This window comes from Kogia breviceps, chromosome 8, assembly GCF_026419965.1.
Source record: "Kogia breviceps isolate mKogBre1 chromosome 8, mKogBre1 haplotype 1, whole genome shotgun sequence".
Classification (NCBI taxonomy): domain Eukaryota; kingdom Metazoa; phylum Chordata; class Mammalia; order Artiodactyla; family Physeteridae; genus Kogia; species Kogia breviceps.
In genome coordinates, this window is record NC_081317.1 from 42180843 (window position 1) to 42207986 (window position 27144).

General features: G+C 37.3%; 1 protein-coding gene across 1 annotated transcript in view; it reads right to left on the minus strand.

Moving 5' to 3' along the window:
• Positions 1 to 27144, minus strand: part of UBE2R2 (ubiquitin conjugating enzyme E2 R2) — a 93765-nt gene that overhangs the window by 4182 nt on the left and 62439 nt on the right. The window contains exons 2-3 of the mRNA XM_059072813.2: positions 21970 to 22056; positions 10196 to 10293 (exon numbers count right to left, since the gene is read on the minus strand). Of these exons, the coding sequence (XP_058928796.1) occupies positions 10196 to 10293; positions 21970 to 22056 (185 nt within the window). The remainder of the gene's footprint in view (positions 1 to 10195; positions 10294 to 21969; positions 22057 to 27144) is intronic.

The following is a 27144-nucleotide window of genomic DNA, read 5'->3' on the forward strand; positions in this document are numbered from 1 at the left end:
GTACTCATCTGGCTAGGCTAGGAACAAGCTGCTACCTGGGAGACAAAGCAGAGGGAATCTGAGTTTAGCATAAAAGTTAGGTTGCAGGGCAAAACGTGAACTCTAGAAGGCACTGTCTTAACTGGCAACATGTTCCAACCTACAAAAATTGGAAGTCTGGAGGCTTTTCAAATAACATTTAAAAAATTACAAGTTAGGGTTTCCCTGGTGGCGCAGTCGTTGAGAGTCCGCCTACCGATGCAGGGGACGTGGGCTCATGCCCCAGTCCGGGAGGATCCCACATGCCGCGGAGCAGCTCGGCCCATGAGCCATGGCTGCGCTGCTGGGTGGGCCTGTGCGTCCGGAGCCTGTGCTCCGCAGTGGGAGAGGCCACAGCAGTGAGAGGCTCGTGTACCACAAATAAATAAATAATCACAAGTTAAGTGCAATAGGAAAAAGCAGAAGCAAAAAATATTTAGCTGAAGGCAATCTTTTTGTGGAAAAGGGTAAAAATGATGCTACTCCATATATCTAATTCATATCATGGCTGCTTAGAAGATCTGAAAACCAATATTACATACAAATGTATTTCTTTTCCATACTTCTAAGGGAAGCAAGATAAGAGTTAAGCAGGAGAATGGAGAAAAAGCAATAGCCTTAACATGGAAAAACTAGTCTCTGAATAACAGAAATCTTGATTCAAAAAATATTTACTAAGCCCTTACAATAGTGCCAGAGGCATCCAGTGAGATGTTGGATGTACAATAGTGAGAGAGTTAGTTGCCATCCCTGATCTCTCAGGGCTTAGAAATCTTGTGGGAAATTTTCATCCACAGATAAAAACTAGACACCTTAATCACAGGGAATAAAGTTTCTGTGAAATAAAATAAGCTCAATAAAGCTCCAAAAATGTTTGAAATAGTTCCCAGGCTTTTTTCTCCCCTAAAAGCTATGTGCATGTAGGTAAGTAGAAACATGGGAGGAAAATTTAAATTTCTCTACCTTTTCTCATTGGTGCGAGGTTATAGATTGTGTTGTTGCAAAATAGCCTTTTGCTCCTGGCCCCAAGCAAAAAATAAAGGGAGGGAACCAGGCAATTAGATGTTTGATTTGATGAAACCTTTTCCTAAAAAGGGTAGAGAATTTCTGTTATGTGATTATACAAGATTACGACAAAGGCACTTTCAAAGAAAACTTTCCCATCTAGTTCAAATTCATTTACCACATATACACTCCCCACCTTTCTATTAGGGTAAGAATAACTCCCTGTACCCCCCCACTTCCATCCTTCTGTACTTCTTCAGTAATTACACTAAGAAGATTCAAAGAAACTCATCATTGCCAAAAATGAGAAATGGACTGACAATATCCTAGAAGCGAAAGGAAAATTCCGTAAGGATTGCTTCAGAAGAAAACATACAAAACCTGATAGAAAGATAAGCAGGATAAGGACAAACTGTACTACAGTTTAATGGTCCAGATCAGCATTGTATCTTTACAACTTTCTGTGATGATGGAAATGTAAATCTGTGTTATCCGATATGGTAACCACTAGCCACATGTGGCCACTGAGCACTTTGAAAAGTAGATTATGCAACTGAAGAAATGAATTTTTAGTACTAATTTTAATTAAGTTTAAATAGCCACATGTAGTCAGTGGCTATCATACTGGACAACACAGGTCTAGATGAATTATATTAACTGAATTAGGAAATTTTTCCCAGGAGTAGTTTCACCAAGTTGATTTTCTTATATCTTGAGTTTATTATTAAAATACCATATTGGGAAGTACAATTTTTTAAAGTGGTGAATCATCCAGTTCTATCATAAGAAACTCACTTCTAATACCATGTACTCCCTAAATTGAAATCCATGATGCTTTCAGAAGCACTAACTATAGTTGACTGTGATAATAGTTATTAACCCAGCACGTTTTCACTTCCTCCCTTTGTCTGGGGAGTAGAGCCATTTTTTGTACAGGGAATCCATTCCACGGATTCAGATGAGGTTAATCTCCTTCCTCTAGTACACCTTCAAACAACAACCATGCCACACCTTCATAAAAACCTACCTACCCACAGCAGTAGACATACCACCAAGTGATGGCAAAGTATTCCAACACTAATGAAGATTCCTGATGCAATTCATATGCAATATCCTATTCAAAATTTCCCAACCAGTATGTTGTGAGTGGGTTACACGTAAATTGTATGTGATTCCCTCAGGCAGATTAGTAGGTAGGACCTGGGACAACTTGAGCCTCTGGAACAATAACTTCTGGCCAAAGGAGCAGCTTCAGCTTAACTACATTGTGATCTACGAATACTATCATTTCATATTTTCTATGTAACATGACTGGAAAAGGATGGGAAGCAATATCATACATAGTTTAAACTGTCTGGCACTTGTACCAAAATAATTTAACACAGGTGTTACATCTGTAGCATGGTAAACAACTCTGCAAGGTAGTATTATTAATCCTATTTTTACAGAGTGGAAAAATGAAACTGCAAATACTGGTAGAACATACAAAACACAATTGAATCCTGAAGCTATTCCAACAATTACCTCTTTTTTTGTTGTTGCTATTTTTTTGTGTTGTTAGTTTCAGTAAGTATTTTAAAATCCTTTCTCATTTATTGTATTTTTTTCAGAAGAAAAAGAAGTATTTAAGGGAGATAGGAAATCATAATTAACATCTATGACCCAATGGGTAATACTGTATTTGTCCCTTTTCAACATATAGACAATAATCAATGAGATGGGTCTGCCCTTTCTCTGTTAGCTACTATGTCACCACAAGTACAATTTTAGCAGGGAGGGCAGAAACTGGCCTTAGCTCAACAAAGAAGACATGGCTTATGGGTCTCCCCAGAAGCCAAGCAGCAAAAGTTTGGAATTCTGTAGGATTAAAGATGGGTATTTTTCTTCCAGTGCATACACATACCCTCCCAGGCAACGTGTGAGGTAGAAAGGGTTCATTCTTTAAAACTTCAACTTACTTGACTCTTAAAACATATATAGAAATACTGAAAAGAGAGTTTGAATGATAGACATTCTTAGATTTTACAGGCCTTAATTTGATAACAAGTTACATATAGAGAAGCAAAGCTCATTGCCTGACCCTTCTAGTTGACCTAGAAGGGTTCTTTTAATCTCTCATTTACACTATTTCAAAAGATGGACCAGTAACACCAGAAGATCACCCAATTAAAACTCAATCCTCATTATATGTTTTCAAGGTGGGAGAGAAATTTAAAGAGGACATCATGGTAAAGAAGTCTGTTATGACTCGGAAAACAAAACGTGGTAGCTTAATGGGTCCACATACTACAAATCATTTTTCTTTATGCTGCTGAAGCACCTATCAGGGACTTCCTGGTAGTCCTGTGGCTAAGAGCTCCCAATGCAGGGGGCCTGGGTTCGATCCCTGGTCAGGGAACTAGATCCCACATGCTGCAACTAAGAGTTTGCATGCCACAACCAAAGATCCTGCATGCCGTAATGAAGATCCCGTGTGCCACAACCAAGTCACAGAGCAGCCAAATAAATAAATATTTTTAAAAAAATAATAAAGCAACTAACAAATACAACAGTTCCTGCTGTGCAGTCCCTGGCGCTGCCGTTGACTGACATACCCCTGAGAACACATTAGGAATAAGGGTCTCAGATTAAAATACACAAAATGACCAAATCACAACATTTTAGTTTAAAAAGGAAAAATTTTAAATACACAAAATATGTATCATTTGCACAGAATGAAATTGGCAATCTGAGTGCAGTGGGACCCAATGCGCAAACATCAAGGGAGCAAATAAATAAAATAGTCCTGGCCCAGAATGGGGTTTACAGGAGCCCTAGGAACAGCACAGCCATAGCCATTTCCTATGACCTTGCCTACTTTGCCACCCAATCGTTGCAGCAGTCTCTAGCTCCCTTCCCTTTCAGTGGGTTACAGAGAAGACTAGATAGGAAAACATCCTACCCTACTCCTGAGAGACACTTCTACATGAAGGTGTGGCCTCTGGAGTGGATCCATAAATCTGGTCCCATGATATATCTTCACAGTGGCAAAGAAAACACTTATCTATCGTTCAAAGGAAAGCAAATCCCTACCAAAGTCCACTTTCCTATCCAAGAGCCTGCAGCATGTATGGCAGGTAGTTCTGGGGCTGGTGCCTCAGAGAAAGCACTTGTGAATTCTACTGCAAGGTCTGAGAGACACCCTACCCACCCACCCCACCAACCCCCTGGAAGCTCCCACTTGGTTCTGGACAGAACACAGATTAAGGCACATTTTGTTTCTTTCACCAAGAAGAGGCATGGTGTTGTGGACTCCTAATCACATACATGTAGCAGCATCAGGGGGCCCTATCCTCCCAACTTCATTCTTTTCTGACTAATGCCTACTCCTCAAAACTTCCCAATTCCATAAGGAACTCTCACCCCCTAAACTTAATCCTGGACATCTGAGGATAGGACTGTGGATCTCTTCTTCCAGAAAGTATGCTGGCTTCCTCTAAGAGGAGGAGAACTACTGAGCTTTTCGTGGAAACTAGCTGGCTGCCACTCTGGATCCCTACAATTGTAGCATAGTACATTTTTCTTGCTTTCCCCTTTAGCCAACTCTCACTACTCACTAGGTCTTGTTATATAAATCGACTTCGGCTCTCAAAGGTAACTGGAATTCCTTACTCTTCTTCAGGTTACAAAAGCCTGTACAACTTTATTTTCTGAATATGTTCACTGAGGTGTTAAATGAAAGACTAGTGCAGGTGGTCATGGGGAAGTCCAAATACATGTGAACATGGAACCACTTTCAGATAACAGTGCCATTCAGCAGTCAAGACCCTACAACAGGGCTTCCTTGGTGGCGCAGTGGTTGAAAGTCCGCCTGCTGATGCAGGGGACGCGGGTTCGTGCCCTGGTCTGGGAGGATCCCACATGCCGCGGAATGGCTGGGCCCGTGAGCCATGGCCGCTGGGCCTGCGCGTCCGGAGCCTGTGCTCCGCAACGGTAGAGGCCACAACAGTGAGAAAACCGCGTACCACAAAAAAAAAGACCCTACAACAGGCCGAACTGAACCTTCTGCCACCTCCACTGCTGTCTTGGCTACAGCCATAAACTGGATATGGAGCTTAGAACCCTTAGTCAGACAAGTGCTTACTCTGGATAATTTAGTAGCAAAGGGATATAAAGGAAAATCCCTGGCATCTCATATCTTGCCTCTCGATATTTCAGTGCCGTAAATAACCTGTGAGAAATATGTACAGTTTACTACCTTAAGGAACTCCCTTGTCTCAAAGCAAGTAACACAGAAACAAATGGGAAAGGGAAAAGTGTCCCACATTAGGTAGTAGTTTTCTGACTTTTCAGAGTTCTGGACATCACCAGGTGTTCCAGATGACATCCCACAAGGCATGCAAAACACTCTATGTACCCCCTAGAAATCCACAAACACCAAAACTCTCCATTCACTCTCCCACCCCAAGCAACACATTGAAGAACCATCCAATGATTATATGGAACTAAGAAACAAAAAGGTCCAAGAAGGTAACAATTTCCAATGCAAATACCTTTCAGAGCCATTGGATGAAGATCAAAGGGGCAATCTGAAGATAACTAAGTTCTGGTTGTGAAGCCTCTAAATAAAAAAAGCATAAACGCAGGGAAGGCAATCCCTCATGTGAAGTCCAGGTGCTTCTAAATTGGGGCTCAGGTGACCTGAGGGCCCAGAGAGAAAAAAGATGGTGCTGGTACCCAAAGTGGCTAAGGTACTTTTAAAGGGCAGATTAATATGAAAGGAGTTCCCTGCCCCCAAAGGAATGGATTAAATGAGAAACAGGCCTTTCTTTTCTTTTTTTTTGGGGGGGGGGGGGCGTGCCACATGGTTTGTGGGATCTTAGTTCCCTGACCAGGGATTGAACCTGGGCCACAGCAGTGAAAGCACTGAGTCCTAACCACTGGACAACCACCAGGGAATTCCCCAAACAGACCTTTCTTAAAAAGAAAAAATGTTTATAATATTTTAGGCTGAGACAAAGCAAATACAGTCTGTGTGTATTTACACAGAAAGTAAAGGCAAAAATTTTGAATTCCTGTGGGTAATGGTAATAGATTGTCCATCCAAGCAGCACGAGAATGCAATGAGAAAAATCTTGTTTGGGGATTTGTATCTAAAGAACAGGGAGGCTTCAAATTCTATACTGAAGTTTTAACCCCCAGTACCTCAGACTATATTTGGAGACAGTCTTTCAAGAGGTAATTAAGTTAAAATGAGGTCCTTAGAACAGGTCTTAATCCAGTATAACTAATGTCCTTATAAGAACAGGCAATTAGGACACAGACATGAACAGAGGGAAGACCATGTGAAGACAAAGAGAGAAGACTAGATGAGGAGAGAAGCCTCAGAAGAAACCAACCTTACCGGTACCTTATAGAGTCCAGAACTGTGAAATAATAAATTTGTTGTTTAAGCTGCACCAAAAAAAAAAAAAGAGGAGGCTTGTTTTCTCAAAGGGTGGGTGTGGTGGTGGTATGTGAAGCATTTGATTCAACATTCAACCTCCAAAAGCAAGAATCACTAACACCTTAGAGCTACTACTTCTTCTAGTCTAGGGTTACTACTAGCCCTGAAAAACAAGCACCAAAATCATACTTAAAGGACAACTCTGCATTTTTGGTCCAATTTTTCAACAAATCTTCCAAGATATTTAAAACCTTTTCTCTACATTGTCAGTTTAATTTTACTGATAAAATAATGTGTTTCTTTGAAAAGCATGCCAGCCCCTTAAACAATTATATAGTGTGAAAGAGATGAGAAATAGGGTAGCCAAACATCTCCAAGGTAACAAACAATACAGTAATGCCCATAATATCCTCAAGGAAGGAAAGCATGATCCTGAAATCTTATATCTAGTTAAAACCTGTCATTTGAAGTATAATGGCAAACACACACGTATACTCCCATATACACAAGCACATAATATTTTGAACACGTAACAACTCAGGGAATGTAATATAGCTCCTAGGAGCAATCCCTTGAGAAATTACTGATGGACAAATTTCAGCCAGTTAATAGACCAGAGGAAGTAAAATAATGAGGAACAAACAATGAATTCATTTAACAATAGGAATAAGAATTTTTAAAACTGGGATTAAGCTACAGAAGAGTACAGATTATAAATTTTATAACCCTGACAATAAAGAAACAATAATATTTAAAAGTTAGAAGGGGGAGGCAGAAGGTTTCCTTTTCTTTTATATCTAAGTGTCAGTATACCATTTGATGCTGAAAAATCAAGTAGTAAGTACATGTAAGTTAAAGGTCTAAATAATCAGCTAACAACTGTGTGATATATGGATATGAGGGGATGAAGTAGAAGTATACTAATTTTACTAATGATCATAAAAGATCCTGTGTAAAACAATGGTCTTAAAACTAATATATACATGCCCCTGGAGACATACGAAATATCCTATCAGTTCTTCTTTCCAGCTTCCCTTTTCACAACTGCCCTTTACAAGAAATGCATACCTCCCACACATCCCAAATATTTCTATGGTGCATTGCCTAGTGGTGATGAAACATCAGAAGTACAAAACAAAGAGAAATTTACAAATAGAGCTGACTGCTTTTCCCTTCTCATAAATAATTTTGTTTAAAGCATAGAGTGATGTTTAAAAATAAGTATTTTGCTATGTAGTGGAGTATAATAAATTCAGATATGTATAGATTGGGGCTGCTGGAATTATATTTTCACTAAAATGAATTAATTCCATCTCTGATTACTCTTAAGAAATGCATCATCGCCGAGGGAGAGTCCCACTAAAGTAAAGCAGAAAGTATATGGAATATGCAATGATTCCTTATTTCATAGACATAATAAACTTACGGCAAGTCTCAATGCCTGATCTGAGAATTATTCAGAGGCATGATGTTTGTCAAGGTGAGGTGTATGAACACATCTATTTAAATTAAATTAACACATCTATTTAAATATGCAATGATTCCTTATTTGACAGACATAATAAACTTATGGCAAGTCTCAATGCCTGATCTATCTGAGAATTATTCAGAGGCATGATGTTTGTCAAGGTGAGGTATATCAACACATCTATTTAAATTAAAAAGGGAAGTTAGTTTTTTCTCATTAAAAAAATATATTGGCAAGATATAAAATATATCTTTTTTCCCAATCCTTTGTAAGTATATTGGATGGAACAAAGTACCTAAAGAAATGAGTAACCAGCATAATCAACAGTATTTGATATGTCTTGAATAGACTTTTTGGTCTACTCTTCCCAGAAAGTGGGAAGCAAACACATAACTTGATAAGAGACAGGTAAGAAATCCTTGTGTGCATCAATCAGGAAGCTTCAAATTCTTTGCTTTTGACAAAAATGGAGATTCTAATTGAGTTACTAGCTTCCAGATCATTAAAAATGATTAACAAAATGAATGAATGAGTAAATGGGGGAAAGCAGATTAATCTCCTGTGCAGAGGAATTGAAGTAACTTATACAGATATCTCAGCCTTGCGGGAGTATAATTCCCCCCTCCTTAGTGTGGGCTGCACCTAGGACTTCCTTTATACAGAACAGAAACGGGGACAGGAGGAACTTTACAGAGGAGAAACCCTAAAAACAAGAGTCTCAGCCAGGTGATGAATGTTAACATCAAGAGTGGTAAGTCAGGCTGACAGTATGTACCCCTGCTATGACGTGATGAAAATGTACTTTACCTCCATGTCTTCCTCCCCAACACTCATAACTCCAATATAATAAGCAGAAAAACATTTTTAAAAATCCCATTTGGGGGACATTCTACAAAATACCTGATCAGTATTCCTTAAAATTGTTAAGGTCATCAAAACCAAGGGAAGTCCAAGAAACTGTTGTAGTTGTCTAAGGAGAAGTGTCTATTAAATATAATGTGCTATCTATCATACATGGGGATCTCAGAGCAGAAAAATGACATTAGGTAAAAATTAAGGAAACGTGAAAGAGTATGGACTTTAGTCAATAATAATGTACTAACACAGGTTCACTAACTGTAATAAATGAACCAAATGAATGTTAGATGTTAATAACAAAGAAATCTGGCAGGTGTGGGGAATATGGGAACTATCTGTACTTTCCTCATAATTTTTCTAAAAATCTAAAACCATTCTAAAATTTTGACAGTTATTTTAAAAGAAACACACTGATGACAAAACTACAATGAGAATACCATGTCCACCGTCTGGGATGGCTATAATAAAAGACATGGAAAATAACAAGTGTTGGGGCTTCCCTGGTGGCGCAGTGGTTGAGAATCTGCCTGCCAATGGAGGGGACACGGGTTCGAGCCCTGGTCTGGGAAAATCCCACATGCCGCAGAGCAACTAGGCCCGTGAGCCACAACTACCGAGCCTGTGCCTCTGGAGCCTGTGCTCCGCAAAAAGAGAGGCCACAATAGTGAGGGGCCCGCGCACCGCGATGAAGAGTGGACCCCGCTTGCCACAACTAGAGAAAGCCCTCGCACAGAAACGAAGACCCAACACAGCCAAAAATAAATAAATTTTTAAAAAAAAAGAAAAGAAAAGAAGTGTTAACAAAGATGTGGAGAAATTAGAATTCTCACACACTGCTGGTGGGAATGCTCTAAAATTTAGTGCAGCCATGTTGGAAAATACAGCAGTTCCTCAAGAAGTTAAACACTGAGTTATGCACCCCCAATTCCATTTCCAGGTATATGTCCAAGGAAATGAAAACATATGTACACATAAAAACTTGCACACAATGTTCACAGCAGCATTATTCATAATAGCCAAAAAGCAGAAACAACCCAAATGTCCATCAACTGGTGAATGGATAAACAAAGTGTAAAGACTAAGACTTTTCAGCAAAAAGCAATAAGAATCCTAGAATAAGGAAGCAACCAATCCAAACATGGAACTCATGAAATCCAAAGCAGCAGGATGGAACTTAGATAATGTAAGAGGAAGAATTCAGAGTAGAAAAATTCTTCCAAAGTGAACACAGAGAAATGAGTAACATATGCATTATTACTCCAGAAATAAAACTCTTCAAAATGAGGCATACAAGCTACTTAAAGCTCCAGAAGAAGATAAAACAACCAAATATAGAAAGGATTCGTTTGTACTTGTTAAAAGATAATATCCAATCTTAAGAGCCACCTAAAAACCATATTATTCCTTACGTAATTCCTTACCTGACATTTTGAGTAGGATTCCACCTTTCAGAGGGCAGTTCTCCACTCTGTGGGTCATCTACAGGTGGATGAAGAATTGAAATGCATACATCTCCATTCTACGAGACACAAATATCCCATTCAGTAAATACTCAAAAGTATGTTATTGAAAAAATATCAATTCCGCTGAAATTTCTTTTATTCCTAGAAGACTTGTTTTCTTACCATTAGGGGAGTAAACAATCCTGCTTTTTCTTCTTATTTGGAATCAATGATAAAGAAGAATTAAACTTTTTTATATTATAAATATTCATTTTGACCAATCTCCAAAATACATTTCTTAGTTAAAAAAAGAAACACTATGTCTGTAACACCATCCTTCTAAAACAAATCATTTAAAAATAGAAACAGACAAACATGATAAATCATGATTCAAGAGTCTTGAGAAGCTACTACTAAATCTCTCTCTTTATTTTCACACATCTAACATTAAAAGAACCAAAAAAAATATCTGACCTTGCTTAAAATCTGCCTGGAGAGAAGCTATAATCACCTTTAATATTAATCACTGGTTTCAATAAATATGGTTTATATAAACTGACTCATGCCTCACAACTTAATTATATATACTTCCCTCAGTATATGGATAGAAGAATTCACCAAGATAATATTCTGGTTCATAAATTTAAATTACAGGACCTAAATTACAAGTACATTTAAAGTCAAACATATATGGATTGTCTACCATATGCAATACAGATTGTTAACAGAAAACACAAGACTGAGAACAATACAGGTGCCTATCTCTCGGTCTAAAATGAAACAAAAGATTCAAATGTTTAAAAAATTAGAGGTGTAACCTCTAATGAAAAAATCTAGTGAAAAAATCTTACATATAAACCCAAATTTACATATACACACACACACACCAAGATAACAGAACATTTTTCAAAGGAGAATAAAATTTTAATAAAGCCAATACCGAATACTATATTCCAAAACTCTGTATTGTTAGATAACATGAGGAAGGTAAAAAAGCACTACAGAAACAAGGAGAGAGAAACTAGGTATATTTGGAGAGGACACCTGGGAGATGGTGTGGAAGAAAAACAAAAAGCTTAATCGTTGAGAAAGCTTTCAGATGGGCTTTCAATAATGATTACAATTTTAATAACCTAAGGGAAATTCAGACATGAGATTGCCTGAAGAAACCAACATCATAAATAAAATATGTTCAGGCAGTTACATTTATTTTGTATTATTACACCAATTACCACAAACTTAGTGGCTTAAAACAATACAAATTTATTATTTTACAGTTTTGTAGGTCTAAGTCTGACACTGCTCTTCACAGAGCCAAAGTCAATGTGTGGGCAGCAATGCATTCCTTCCTGGAGGCTCTAAGAAAAAACCCCTTTCCTTGTCCTTTCTGTCTTCTAAAGGCCACCCACATTCCTTTGTTCTTGGCCCCCTTCCTCTAATCCTCAAAGCAAGCAATGTTGCATTTTTGAGCCTTTCTTCCAAAGTCACATCTCCTCACTCTCATTTTCTGCCCACCCTACCTCTTCCACTTTAAGGACCATTGTGATTACACTGGGCCCACCTCGATAATCCAGAATAATCTTAGTTTAAGGGTCATCTGATAAGCAACCTTAATTCCTCTTAACATGTAATCTAACATAACACAGGTTCCAGGGATTAGAATGTAGGCATCTCTGAGGGACCATTATTCTACCTACCACAGGAGTGAAGAACATAGTTTGAATGAAAAATAGAGCACAAAAATTAGGCCAGAGGAGTATGTTACTTTGTTCAGAGTTTAGTATGTGTGTAAGTAAAATTTCTTAGTAGTGAAATGACAAAAATAGATCTGTACTTAGAAATGACATATTAAAAGATGGCCATGGCATCTCAACCGATGCAGACAAAGCACTTGACAAGACTCAACACTTTCTCATAATAAAAACACTCAGAGGGCTTCCCTGGTGGCACAGTGGTTGACAGTCCGCCTGCCGATGCGGGGGACGTGGGTTTGTGCCCCGGTCCAGGAAGATCCCACATGCCGCGGAGTGGCTGGGCTCATAAGCCATGGCTGCTGAGCCTGCGTGTCAGGAGCCTGTGCTCCGCAACGGGAGAGGCCACAGCAGTGAGAGGCCCGCGTACCGCAAAAAAAAACACACACAAAAAAAACCACTCAGAAAACTATAGTTACCACCTTCTAGCTATCTTAAAATTGTAAAGGGAATTTATTTAAAAAAACAAAAACCAAACACCCACAGCTAATAAACAGCATACTTAATGGTGAAAACTCTCCTCCTAAGATCAGAAATAAGACAAGGGCACCCACTTTCACCACTGCTATTTAACATTGTCCTGGCAGTTCTAGCCAGAGCAATTAGAAAAGAAAACGAAAATTTAAAAGTATACAAATTGAAAAGGAAGAAGTAAATCTATTTCCACTGCAAATGTCAAAGAAAATTCCAAAGAATTCACAAGAAAGCTACTAGACCTAATCAATTCAGCAAAGTTGTAGGATACAAGATCAACACTCAAAAATCAGTTTCATTTTGGGATTCCCTGGTGGTCCAGTGGTTAGGACTCCGCACTTTCACTGCCAAGGGCCCGGGTTCAATCCCTGGTCAGGGAACTAAGATCCTGCAAGCCGTGTAGCGTGGCCAAAAAAAAAAAAAAAAAAAAAAAAAAAGTTTCATTTTTATACACCAGTGATGAATAACCTAAAAAAAAGCAGGACTTCCCTGGTGGCACAGTGGTTAAGACTCTGCGCTCCCAATGCAGGGGGCTGGGGGGTTCAATTCCTAGTCAGGGAACTAGATCCCACATGCATTCCACAACTAAGAGTTCCCATGCCACAACTAAGGAGCCCACCTGCTGCAACTAAGACCCAGCACAATTAAATAAATAAATAAATATTAACAACAACAACAAAAAACAAATTAAGCAAACAATTCCATTTACAATGGCCTCTAAAAGAATCAAATATCTAGGAATAAATCTAACCATGGAGGTGAAAGTCCTGTACACAGAAAGCCACAAAACATTGCTCAAAGAAATTAAAGAAGACCTAAATAAATAGAAAAACAGTCTGCATTCATGGGTAGAAGACTTGATGTTGGCAATATTCCCCAGTTTGAGCTACAGACTCAATGCAATCCCAGTCAAAATCCTAGCTTCCCTTTTCGTAGAAACGGACAGACTGTTCCTAAAACTTATATGGAAATTTAAGGTACCCACAAGAGTCAAAACAACCTTGGAGAAGGATAGTAAAGTCGAAGGACTCACACTTCCTGATTTCAAAACTTACTATAAACCTACAGACAAGAAGACAGTTTAGGACTGGCATAATGATAGACATATAGACCAAAGCAATAGAACTGAGAGTCCACAAATGGACCCATACATTGCCAATTATTTTTGACAAGATGGTTAAGTTCATTCAATGGGGAAAGAACAGTATCTTCAGCAAATTATGCTGGGACTGGATTTCCAAAAACAAAAGAAGGAAACTGAACTCGTACCTCACACCATATACAAAATTAACTCAAGATGGAACAAAGATCTAAGAACTAAAATAATCAACTCTTAAAAAAAGGGTGTGTGTGTTAAAATTTTCATGACCTTGGATTTGGCAATGGATTTTTTAGGAACAACACAAAAAGCATGAGCAACAAACAAGCAAACAAAAAAAGATAAACTACACATCATTAAAATGAAAAAATTTTGTGCAAAAGACATTACCAAAGAAAGTGAAAAAAACAACCTATAAATACGGAAGTATCTGCAAGTCATACATCTAATAAGAATTTAATGTCCATAATATACAAGGAACTTCTATGACTCAATGACAAAAAGACAAACCAGCCAATTAAAAAATGAACAAAGGACTTGAACAGACATTTCTGAAAAGAAGATATAGAAATGGACAATAAGCACATGAAAGGATGTTCAACATCATTAGTTATTAGGGAAATACAAATCAAAATGACAGTGAGTTATCACATCATATCCCCTTAGGATAGCTGTAATTAAAATTTTTAAATGCAAAATAAGGATGGATATAGAGAAACTGGAACCCTCATAAATTGCCGGTGGTTGGTGAAGGGGTTCATCTGCTATAGAACAGTTTGGCAGTTCCTCAAAAAGTAAAACACAGGATCACAATTTGACTCCTGCAATTCCATTCCTAGGTATACAACCAAAAGAAGTGAAAAAAGTATTTAAACAAGTACATGTATACACATGGTTATAGCAGCACTATTTATATATACAAAAGGTGGACACACAAAAAATGGTTCTGAAGAACCTAGGGGAAGGACAGGTATAAAGACACAGACGTAGAGAATGGACTTGGGGACACGGGGAGGGGGACAGGTAAACTGGCATGAAGTGAGAGAGTGGCATGGACATACATACACTACCAAATGTAAAATAGATAGCTAGTGGGAAGCAGCTGCATAGCATAGGGAGATCAGCTCGGTGCTTTGTGACCACCTAGAGGGGTGGGATAAGGAGGATGGGAGGGAGATGCAAGATGGAGGAGATATGGGGGTATATGTATATGTATATGTATAGTTGATTCACTTTGTTATAAAGCAGAAACTAACACACCATTTTAAAGCAATTATACTCCAATAAAGATGTTAAAAAAAAAAAGGTGGACACAGACCAAATGTCCATCAATAGAGAAATGGATAAACTGTGTTATATCCAACCAATGGAATATTATTCAGCCATGAAGAGGAATGAAGTACTAATACATGCTACAACACGGATGAACCTCCAAAACATTATGCTAAGTGAAAGCCACACAAAAAGGTCACATATTGTATGATTCCATTTATATGAAATACCCAGAATGGATAAACAGAGAAAGAAACCTGACTGGTGGTTGTCAGAAACTAGGGAGCAATGGGAATGGAGAAGAATCACTTCATGGGTAAGATGTTTTACATTGGAGTGATGGAAATGCCTTACAAATAGAGGTGTTAGATATACCACGCTGGGAATGTACTAAATGTCACCGAATTGTGTTCACTTTAAATGGTTAACTTTATGTATGTGAAATTTTATCTCAATAAATTATTGGGTTTTTAAACAAATTTATTTTATTTTGGCCACGTCAGGTCTTCATTGCAGTGTGCGGGCTTCTTATTGAGAAGGCACACGGGCTTCAGTAGTTGTAGCGTGCGGGCTCGGTAGTTGTGGCTCACAGGCTCTAGAGCACAGGCTCAGTAGTTGTGGCGCACGGGCTTAGTTGCTCCATGGCATGTGGGACCTTCCCGGACCAAGGACCATGTCCCCTGGACTGGCAGGCAGATTCTTAACCACTGTGCCACCAGGGAAGCCCCCTCACCCTTTTTTTTTAATGGGAGAAGTTCTAGGCCTCCAGAAAGGCAGTTCTAAGATGTAAAATGAAGGCTATATAGCTTAGGCCCTATCTAAATCCAATCAAACTGAAATCTCCAGTATTCTTTATTTTTAACAACTGTTCCACATGATTCTGATAAGCTGCCAAATTTGGGGACATCACTGCCTAGAGAAACCTATTCCCTATACCTTAAAGTTAGAGAGAATGCATAATATCTGCAAATCCACGAATATAATTACATAAAAATACATAAGATCCTGCTTGTCACAAATTATTTACAAACCAGAACTCAGCTCTAAAAAGAACAAATTTGGTGGCCCAAATATCATCATGTTCTAAATGGTGGCTAATGTATCTATAGTTAAATCCTTAAGGTATATATATATCTTCATAGAGCAAACTGGCATCCTAATTTACATTTTTTAAAAGAAAAAAATACGAGGAAAAAGAAGCAAAATCTAAATCTAAACAAGCACAAGATAGAGTTCAAACCTTTAATAATGTGTAATACTAAATTACATTTACTAGGAAAACTTTCAACACCAAATCAAAGTCTTCTGGTTTCTGTTAACTTTCTACCTTACTCATTTGGTTCATATAAACCAAGATGAAACTCACATTGTAGACTTCAGAAGTTTTATAGGAACATTCTACCACTAAACTTTTCTCTAATATTTTAGGAATGAAGAATATTTCACAAGTCAATTAATGATGAGTTATTTTAATGATAAAAACCACTGAAAGAAAACAAAGATATTTTACCAGGTACCAAAGAGAAGTTATTTATGTCAATTTAGCCTAGTAGCTAAAGCAAATAAAATATATTACATAACACATTTCTGATTAGCTGATTAAGCAAGCATTCATTCATTTGAAGAATCTTTTATTTTAATCAGGTCCCTTCTTAAAGACAACTGAGTAAAATTATGTAAATTTAAAATGTTCATCAAATGCATATTTTAAAAAATGAACACAATAAATTCTGATAATATAACAAAATCTTATAACACAGCACTCAGCACCTTTATGTGAATTAAGATCAGAGTTCAAGCATGTTGTTTCTGATGGTTTAATAACACAATACAGAAACAGAGTTTGTCTCACCTAGCTAAGGACAACTAATACTATGTTTTAGGTTCCCCGTGCCATACTTTATTCCAAATGAAGTCTAGTTTACTTAATAGTATTATACCAAAGTTAATTTCTTGGTTTCGATAAATGTACCATGGTTGTAAAAGATATTAACATTAGAAGAGTATGAGTAAAAGGTATGTATATGAGAACTTTCTGTACTAGTTTTGAAACTCTTCTTTAAGTCCAAAATTATTTCAAAATAATTTTTAAAATTAGTGGGTTTATTAAACTTAATATTTTAGTATGTTTATAACATAGATATTGAAATCAAAGCATTTTAACAAAATGTATTCTAATTTTTTTATAATTTAGAAACTTTGTATTTAAAATTTATATGAAATGAGTTCAAGAATAATGAACTAAAGCAGTTTGTCCTAGTCTTGAAAGATCATCAGAGAATGTAATATTCCAACTTTGTAATCAATCCTAATGTATTTTTGGGGGTTTGCTATTTGATTCTTGGGTGGAAAAACCATTAAAATAAATTCTCAAAGAAATTACGGAAATACCACAGAAGCTCTGAGATAATGCTACTAAACAGAGAAAATAATAATTTAATTAGAGAGAAAAATGTGTGTTAAATGATCAGAGAAGATAAAGCAGAACCAGCTAGAATACCATTATTTTTCTATCTAAATATAATTTTACTACGTGTAATGAAATAAGAAGGGCGTAAACCCTTATTATAAACAACTAGCTATTTCAAGGATTCAAGTGTAGTGCCCGTCAAATTACACCAAGAGAACATAATGATGTACACAGAGTATAGAAGGACCATGATGTGGATGACAAGGGGGGAATGATAGAAAAAGAGAGCTATGTGTGATCGTTAATTTTGTGTGTCAACTTGACTGGGCTATGGGATGATCAGATAGCTGGTAAAACATTATTTCTGGGTGTATCTGTGAGGGTATTTCTGAAAAAGATTAGTATTTGAATCAGTAGATTGAGTAAAAAAGACCTGCCCTCATCATGATGATGTGATAGGCATTATCGAATTCTTTGAGGGCCTGAACAGAAGAAACAGGCAGAGGAAGGACAAATTCTCTCTCTTCTTGGGCTGCTACATCTGAACTCCTAGTTCTTGGGTCCTGGGACTCCGGGACTCATACCAACAGCTCCCAGTCCTACGGCCTCAAACTGAATTATAATTCCAGACTTCCTGGCTCTATAGCTTGCAGAAGGCAGACTGGGATTTCTCAGTCTTCATAACCACGTGAGCCGATTCCTATGATAAACCTCTTATATATATCTCTATATATCCTATTGGTTCTGTTTCTCTGGAGACTCCCAACTGACACAGTATCTTTGCTTTTACCTGATCTTTTCTGTGTAATTTCAAAATATAATTTATAATTACAGCTTTATTGTAAAGGACCTCTTGATACATTGAGTTCTTTCAGTTTTCGAAGTGCTGATTGTGGGTCTCATCCACTTCACTCCTAATGGCCTATCATCCATATAAATAAATACAAAGATCATAAACTATATGTAATTAGACCCATTTTCCACTTACATAGCCTAAATTTTACTATTCCAAAAAGCAACTGCTCTGCAGACTTGGCAAAAACCTTTTTAAAACCTTTTAAGAGGGACTTTCCTGGTGGCGCAGTGGTTAAGAATCTGCCTGCCAATGCAGGGGATATGGGTTCAAGCCCTAGTCCAGGAAGATCCCATGTGCCGCGGAGCAACTAAGCCCATGTGCCACAACTACTGAGCCTGTGTGCCACAACTACTGAAGCCCGTGCACCTAGAGCCCGTGCTCTGCAACAAAAAGAAGCCACCACAATGAGAAGCCCATGCACCGCAACGAAGAGTAGCCGCCGCTCGCCACAACTAGAAAAAGCCCACAGAAAGCAACAAAGACCCAATGCAGCCAATAATAAATAAATAAATAAATAAAAACGAAAAACAAAAAATCCTTGTAAGAGACACCAGAGAGCTAGCTTGTGCTCTGTCTCCTCTCAAGCCACATGAAGACACAGAGATAAGCCAGGAGGAGTCTTCAGTAGAAACTATGTTTCCTAAACTGTGAGAAAGTTAATTTCTGTTGTTGTAAGCCACCGCATCTATGGTATTTTGTTATGGCAGCTGGAGTTATATTAAAACAGTAGGGTCTATTTTTAATCATTATTAAAACAATAACATTTAAGAATACCATGCCCTAATGACACTGGAATAGTAGCCAAATTGGTATATCCTTGCAGTGTCAGTGGCTACAGAGATTAGTATAATGTCTTGAGAATCATCTGAGTCTAGAATCAAGGATAACTCTTCTGAGCTAGAACCTTACGTAAAATAGCAAAATATTTTCCTACTGGCTATCAAGTATCCTAAAATACACCATCTTACTGTAACATTTACTTCATGACTACACCTGTGACATTCATCTGTAAACACTATACAGGAAAAATGATCTGTATACTCTCAAAAAACACCCAATATCTTTATTATTTTTTAAAAGAAAGAGCTATACTGTGTCCTACAACTCACTAGTACTAAAAGGATCATCAAATGCTAAATATTTCCGTATAATTTCCATTTAATTTTGTGGCAAAACTAAAACTATTCTAAATATTAGTCTATTACCAAAAAAATTATTTAAATAAATATATACTAAGAGCAGTGAGATTCTGAGTTGCCATAGCTCTGAAGTTCACAGTGAAGAGTGTACAAAAGCCTCATTTTAATACATGGTTTGTGAAGCAAATGAGCTTCATTGGTTATCTACTTCTGAGCACACAGTAACAAACAACCAGGAAACTGTTATTGAGATCACTCAACATATTATGAAGCAAAAAGGAGTAGACTGTGCAGTATGATAATTGATGACAAGCTCATATTAAATTTCTTTTGTTCTCCAAGCTTCCCCTTGGTATTTATAAATTTCACAAATATGGCAATGATATTAGAAATGTTAAATTAATCAAATTCATTCATATAACACAGCAGTATTTATAACTTTTGTGGCTGCAGTAATGTGTCTGTGAATGTATTTAATAAAACTGTAACCAAAGCTCTTATAGTTTTAAAAACTTGATAAACTACTTTCTACCAAAAATAGTCCTTATGATATTTTTAATACTTTTTAATACTCATGAAGTTATTAATATACAAAAACTCATCAATTCACGTATTTTGGCTTTTGAGTAGGCTTTTGCTTTTGTATTTTTGTCTTGTTGCTGTTGACATTATTGCCATTGTTCCCCCATTTCATCCCCAGTTCTACTACAAATAACTCTGCAGTAAACAATTTGGTGACCAGAGCAATTTGACATTGAGGTCCATTGTGTTTCTAGGTGACAACATAAGATGGATGAGGAGAGAGCAACTTCCAGGAATATCCCTTTGGCTAAGAACCATGAGCCCTTATGTCTAAAATCACAAATACTGACTTGGGCCCTCAAAAAGTTCAATTCTGATACCATTTCCAGAATGTAGCAAAGTAAATTAACATATTATTAATTTGTGAGAAGAGTCTCTTGTGACTCATTTGATTACATCAAATTTAATTCCTAACTATGACTTAACACTTCATTAAAAACAGAACTTTTATGGCATGGAAAACAACTGCATATTTATAAGATATGCATATATTATTTTACTGCTGAAATTTTTATTATGAATATGAAAAATATTTTTTTAAAAATGATCCAATGCTAAATCTTAAGAGACAGAACTAAATAGCCTACCTAAGTGGTGAAAAAGCAGTGGAAAGGGGAGTGTATCTACCTACACCTTCTTCTGGAAGAGCTTTGAATCCTTTATCCTGTTTTTTGGGTTTTTTTTCCTTTTTGCTTCTTTGTTGAGAAGGGTTTGAGAATTAGATAACTGAGATGGAAACAGGCGAATATATGGCTCTAAGGTGAATTAGTTCTCAGTAGCAAGACAAAAGCTTGAGTCTTCTCACTTCTCTTTTGTTATCTAAAAAATCTATACATACCACATAGTTGGGTTTTTTTTCTTGAATTCACGTTCCTTTTAATTTTTTAAAATTAATTTTTATTGGAGTGTAGTTGCTTTTATACCACATAGTTCTGAAGGCAAGAATTTTTGATTATTAAGTGGACAGGGACAGAAAAATATTTCTATGTGTATTAAACCCAGTTTGAACTTATGAACAGTGAATTATTTCTACAGTCTCTCCCTACAACAGGATAACTTTGTTATATAGAATAGTACGACATATTCATTGTTGTTCATTTGTATTATGATTATGTCAAATACTAAAGATACTAAAGAAAACAATATTCTGGGAACCTATTTCTGGAAATGTTACTATGCATCACCTTTTGAGCACTAGTTTGTCCTGTTTTAAGAAGGAAAGAAAAATGAAGATAATGACTGACAGAAAAAGCACGTTGTGAAAAATAATAAAGCTACCCCAGTGTGCTCATTTATAGACTGAGATCCAAATCCAGGACTACAGAGTAAGTTCTCCATCCCTTGCCTATAAGCATTTTAAAGGCTCTGTAGCTCTGTTTCTGGAGCAAAGGTGCTTGCCAATAACCATCTGACCAAAAAAAGAACTATGACTAAGGCTGCAAATTTTAAAAAACAATTTTAATGCCTGGGCCTCAGCTACAACTTCACAGCACTATTGCAATGAAAAAGATTACAGAATGGTAAAGGAGTAGACTCAAAGGATATTTTAGTGGGCCTTGACATATATCCTGAGAAACATAATGCATTGTTCCAGCATCCTTATAAATTAGCAGAAAGCTAAGTACATTTAATCAAAAAAGCTACAAATTATTTCCCCAGGCATGTGGACTTGTCCAGTAGAAGAACCTAACCTTGGATTTATTCCAAAAGAGGCTCTCAACTGGTATGCAGCAACTCCTTAAAGGACACCAGTACAAATATAGTAGGGTAAATTCCCACACCCCCCCCCCCCGTCCCAAAGTTGAATCTCTGATCAAAGCAACAAACAAACCCTTGCTGTGAAGCTAGAGGATAGGTACACAAATTTGTATGACTTTATCTACTAAATTTAAAAAATGCAAATGTTAACAAATAAGAATTATAATCTTAGCAATGAGCAGCAAAGGTTTAAAGCCTCAACCTTAAATTAAGCAAAATACACACTGGTATTAAAAAACTACCCTCAATTTTTGAGCAGTTCAACTACAGACTACTAACCAAAAATGGGAAACAATAAATACTTCTCTGTGACTACAGCATAACTACCACAGCATACTGAGCTATGGAGGTTATTTTAAAGGATAGTATCTTAAATAAATCTTCAGAGAAATTCATGATAGACATCTCTTACCTCATAAATGTTGGGGTGCCACATTTTGGTCAAGAATCTGAAGGTAGGTGGTGAATATGGGTAGTCAATAGGAAATTTAATATGCGCCTGAAAAGAAAAAGAATGAAATGCTAGTAAGTAAGACTACAGGTTATTCATCTAACTAACAATTCACCCTGATACACTCCAGCGCAACAAAACTCCTTTCTACATAGTAGACTCTGGAGATTAAAATAGCTCATATATATTTTGTTAGTCCCAATGCCAGGGTTATTATTAGCATGTGCTTCTAACTATCTCTTTAAATATTTATAAAAATTAATGTTAAATTGCCAAAGCTCAACAGTTATATAATTGAACACACAAATGAAAAACAGTTTATAATATGTGTCACATTAATAGGTACATTTTATTTTGATAACAAAAAATAATTAATACAACCTTATGGTACATAATACAGAACAAAGATAATTTGTTTTACTTAACACCGTTTACCACCCAGAAATAACAAATGCTACCATTTTGATATGGCTCCTCCAAGAGTTTTGATGCTTATGTATGCTTATCTCTTTACAAAACTTATTTTCTAAAACTTGAATATACTTCATTTTATAGTTTTTTCCATCTGTATCATATCATAAACATTTTCCTTTCTATATATGATTGTTAGTATGTGCATAATGTTCCATCATACAGATATATAGATGAACCATTAAAAAAAAAACCTACTTCCTTATTTTGGAACATCTGGGTTGTTTTTCACTCTTTTGCTATTGTAAATACTGCTACAGTGAATGTCCTTGGCAGTATCCCACATTTCACATATGAAAAAAATCCAGACAAATTCTCATCTAATAGTACTTACTAGTAAAAGGGAGTGAAGAAGAGAATGAAAGAACAAGGTAAAAATAAATAAGCTAAGGACAGCAGTGAAAATGGCAGAGTCAGGATCCTCAAAAATTCTGTCTTTAGGATTTCCGCGGTGGCGCGGGAAGTGGTTGAGAATCCGCCTGCCAATGCAGGGGACACAGGTTCGAGCCCTGGTTCGGGAAGATATCACATGCTGAGGAGCAACTAAGCCCATGCACCACAGCTACTGAGCCTGCGCTCTAGAGCCAGTGAGCCACAACTACTGAACCTGCATGCCACAACTACTGAAGCCCGCGCACCTAGAGCCCGTGCTCTGCAACGAGAAGCCCACACACCTCAACGAAGAGCAGCCCCGGGTCGCCGCAACTAGAGAAAGCCCGTGCGCAGCAACGAAGACCCAACACAGCCAAAAATGAATAAATAAAATAAATAAATTTTTAAAAAACAGAAAGAAACACTAAAGGGAGTCCTTCAGGCTGAAATGAAAGGACACTAGCCAGTACATGAAACAACATGAAGGAAGAGCACAAATCAAAACATAGGATAAGTATAGGATAAATATGAAAGAAACAATAAATGTACTTTTTGTTTATAACTTTTTTCTTCCTAATTTAAAAGAATTACATATCTATTAAAGGCAAAAAATACACAAAAAAGGAATTTGTTTACCAATAAAAAACAAAGTAAAGGGGAGGGATTGGAGTTACCTAGGAGCAAAGTTTCTGTATACCATTGAAATTAAGATGGTTATTAACTGAACTTATATACAGTTATATGATGTTGACTGTAATCCCGAGGGTAACCATTAAGAAATAACTCAAAAATTCAATACCCCTTCATGACTGAAAACACCCAACAAACTAGGAATACAAGGTAAATTTCTCAACTTGAAAAAGGGAATGTAGTAAACAAAACTATAACTAACATTATACTTAGTGGTGAAGTAATTTCAGAAATAAGACAGGGATGTCCACTCTCACCACTTCTATTCAACACAGTACTGGAGATGCTAGTCAGGCCAGCTGGCAAGGAAATGAAATAAAACGCATCTTGGTTGGAAAGTAAGAAGCAAAGTTATTTCTATTTGCAAATTAGATAATCCTGTATATAGAAAATAAAAGGAACCCACTAAATATATTAGAATAACAAATTCAGCAGAATTGCAAGATAAAAGATCAATATACCAACATCAATTATATTTCTACACTGCAGCACTGAACTGAAAATGAAATTAAGAAAATTCCATTTATAATAGCATCAAAAAGAATAAAATACTTAGGAATAAATATAATAAAAGAAATACAAAACTTACACTCTGAAAAGTACAAAACATTTTTAAAAGAAATTAAAGACTTAAATAAATGTTAAATATCCATGATATTATATGTTCATGGACTGCAAGACTCAATACTGTTAAGATGGTAATCCTCCCCAAGCTTATCTACAAATTCAGCATCACTGTATAGAAACCCCTGTTGCCTTCTTTACAGAAACGAAAAGCTGGTACTCATTGGACCCAGAATAGCCAAAACAATCTTGAAAAATAAAAACAAAGTTAGACAACTCACACATTCCAGTTTCAAAACACTACAAATCTATAGTGATCAAGACAGTTTGGTACTAATATAAGGCCAATTCAATGCGGAGAAAGGCCTTTTAAACAAATTATGCTGAGACAACTGGATATTCACATGCAAAAGAATGGAGTTAAATCCTTTGAAATACACCAACCAACTCTGTATTTAACAAGGCCTGCCTTCAGGAGAAACCAGTTACAGCCTAACTTGCTAGAATATTGTCAGAGCCTAACTGACCTAGGGAAAGAGAAATATTGGGCTGCCCAAAAGTTCATTAGGGTTTCTCCATAACATCTTAACGGAAAAACTCCAGCCCTAATATCCCACCTAAGGGGTGAGGAAAAACTGAAAATCTTAAAAAGTTCACAGTCCAGAGGCAAAGCCTCATTAAAACGATTGAAAACTAATCATAGGAGAACAGAACTCTTCCCCTTCCCTCACACTTCACCACCATATTACTAAGGCATGTATAGCAGTTCCTTTTACCCAGTACATCACAGCTAACTAACATGGAAAAATTATAAGGCATACCTAAAGGAAAAATCACAAATGAAGAGACAGAGCAATTATCACAACTAGACATGGGAAAGATGTTGGAATTATTAGACTGGGAATTTAAAACAACCATGATTAATATTCTAAGGATTCTAGTGGACAAAGTAGACAGCATACAAAAACAGATAGGCAATGTAAGCAGATAGATGGAAATCCTAAGAAAGAACCAAAGACAAATGCTAGAGATAGAAACACTGAAGAAGGGCTTCCCTGGTGGCGCAGTGGTTGAGTGTCTGCCTGCTGATACAGGGGATACAGGTTTGTGCCCCGGAAGATCCCACATGCCGCAGAGCGGCTAGGCCTGTGAGCCATGGCCGCTGAGCCTGCGCGTCCACAGCCTGTGATCCGCAACGGGAGAGACCACAACAGTGAGAGGCCCGCATACCGCAAAAAAAAAAAAAAACCCAAAAAACACTGAAGAATGCCTTTGGTGGGCTTAGAAAGACTGACACAGCTGAGGGAAAAACCTCTGCACTAGAGGATATTATCAATAGAATCCTCGAAAACAGAAAAGCAAAGAGAACAAAGACTAGGGGGAAAAACAGAACCGAATATGCAAGGAGTGTGGGACAACTACAAGAAGTGTAAGATACATGTAATAGGAATACCAGAAGAAATAAAAGATACCATAACGAAAATGAAAAGAGAACCCACAGAATGGGAGAAAATACTTGCAAATCATTTATCTGATAAGGGACATGTACCCAGAATACGTAAAGAATGCTTATAACTCAATAATAAAGAAAAATAACTCAACTTAAAAATGAGCACAGGGCTTCCCTGGTGGCGCAGTGGTTAAGAATCTGCCTGCCAATTCAGGGGACACAGGTTCGAGCCCTGGTTCGGGAAGATCCCACATGCCGTGGAGCAACTAAGCCCATGTGCCACAACTACTGAGCCTGCGCTCTAGAGCCCACAAGCCACAACTACTGAAGCCCACACACAGAGCCCTCGCTCTGCAACAAGAGAGAAGCCCCCACAGTCAGAAGCCCGCACACTGCAACAAAGAGTAGCCCCCGCTCGCCATAACTAGAGACAGCCCGCACGCAGCAATGAAGACCCAACAGAGCCAAAAGTAAATTAATTAATTAATTAAACAAACAAACAAACAAAATATGTGGCCAGGATATTGTGAAATTAGAATGCTTTATACAGGGCTGGAAGGGATCAAAATGGTATAGCCACTTTGAAAAACGGTCTAGCATTTCATTGAAAGAATAAACATAGTTAACCATGTACCACACAAGTCCACTATCAGGTATATGTCCAAGAGAAATGAAAACATTACATCCACATAAGAACTTGTACAGAAATGTTCACAGCAGTATAATAGACAAAATGTAGAACCCCAAAGGTCCATCACCTGAGGAAATGAATGAACAAAAGGTGGTATATATCCATACACTAGAATATTATGTGGCAGGTAAAAGGAATGAAGTACTGGACTTCCTTGGTGTTCCAGTGGTTAAGACTCCGAGCTTCCACTGCAAGGGGTGCAGATTTGATCCCTGATCAGGGAAGATCCCACATGCCATGTGGTGCGCAGACAAATAAAAAAAGAATGAAGTATTGATATATGTTACAATGTTGATGAACCTCAAAAACATTAGCTATGTGAAAGAAGTCAGTCACAAAAGACCACATTATTTATGAAATGTCCAAAAGAGATTAGTAGTTGCCTACAGCTGGGGGTAAATTGGGAGGAAACAGAGGTGACTATGAAAACGTATAGGGCTTTTGGGATGGGGAAAATGTTCTAAAATTGATTATGGTGATGGTTGCACAATTTTATGAATATACTAGAAACCACTGAATTGTGTATTTTAAATGAGTGAATTGTATATATACATTAAAATCACAATAAAGCTGCTTATTAAAAACAAACAAACAGGGACTTCCCTGGTGGTCCAGTGGTAAAGAATCTGCTTTACAATGCTTACAATGCAGGGGACGCGGGTTCCATCCCTGGTCAGGGAAATAAGATCCCATATGCCCCAGGGCAACTAAGCCTGTGTAGCACCACAACTACTGAGCTCATGCGCCTCAACTAGAGAGCCTGCACACCGCAAACTACAGAGCCCACGTGCCCTGGAGCCTGCGCACCACAACTAGAGAAGAGAAAACCCGCACGCCACAACTAGAGAGCGGCCTGTGCACCGCAATGAAGAGCCCACATGCTGCAATTAAGACCTGA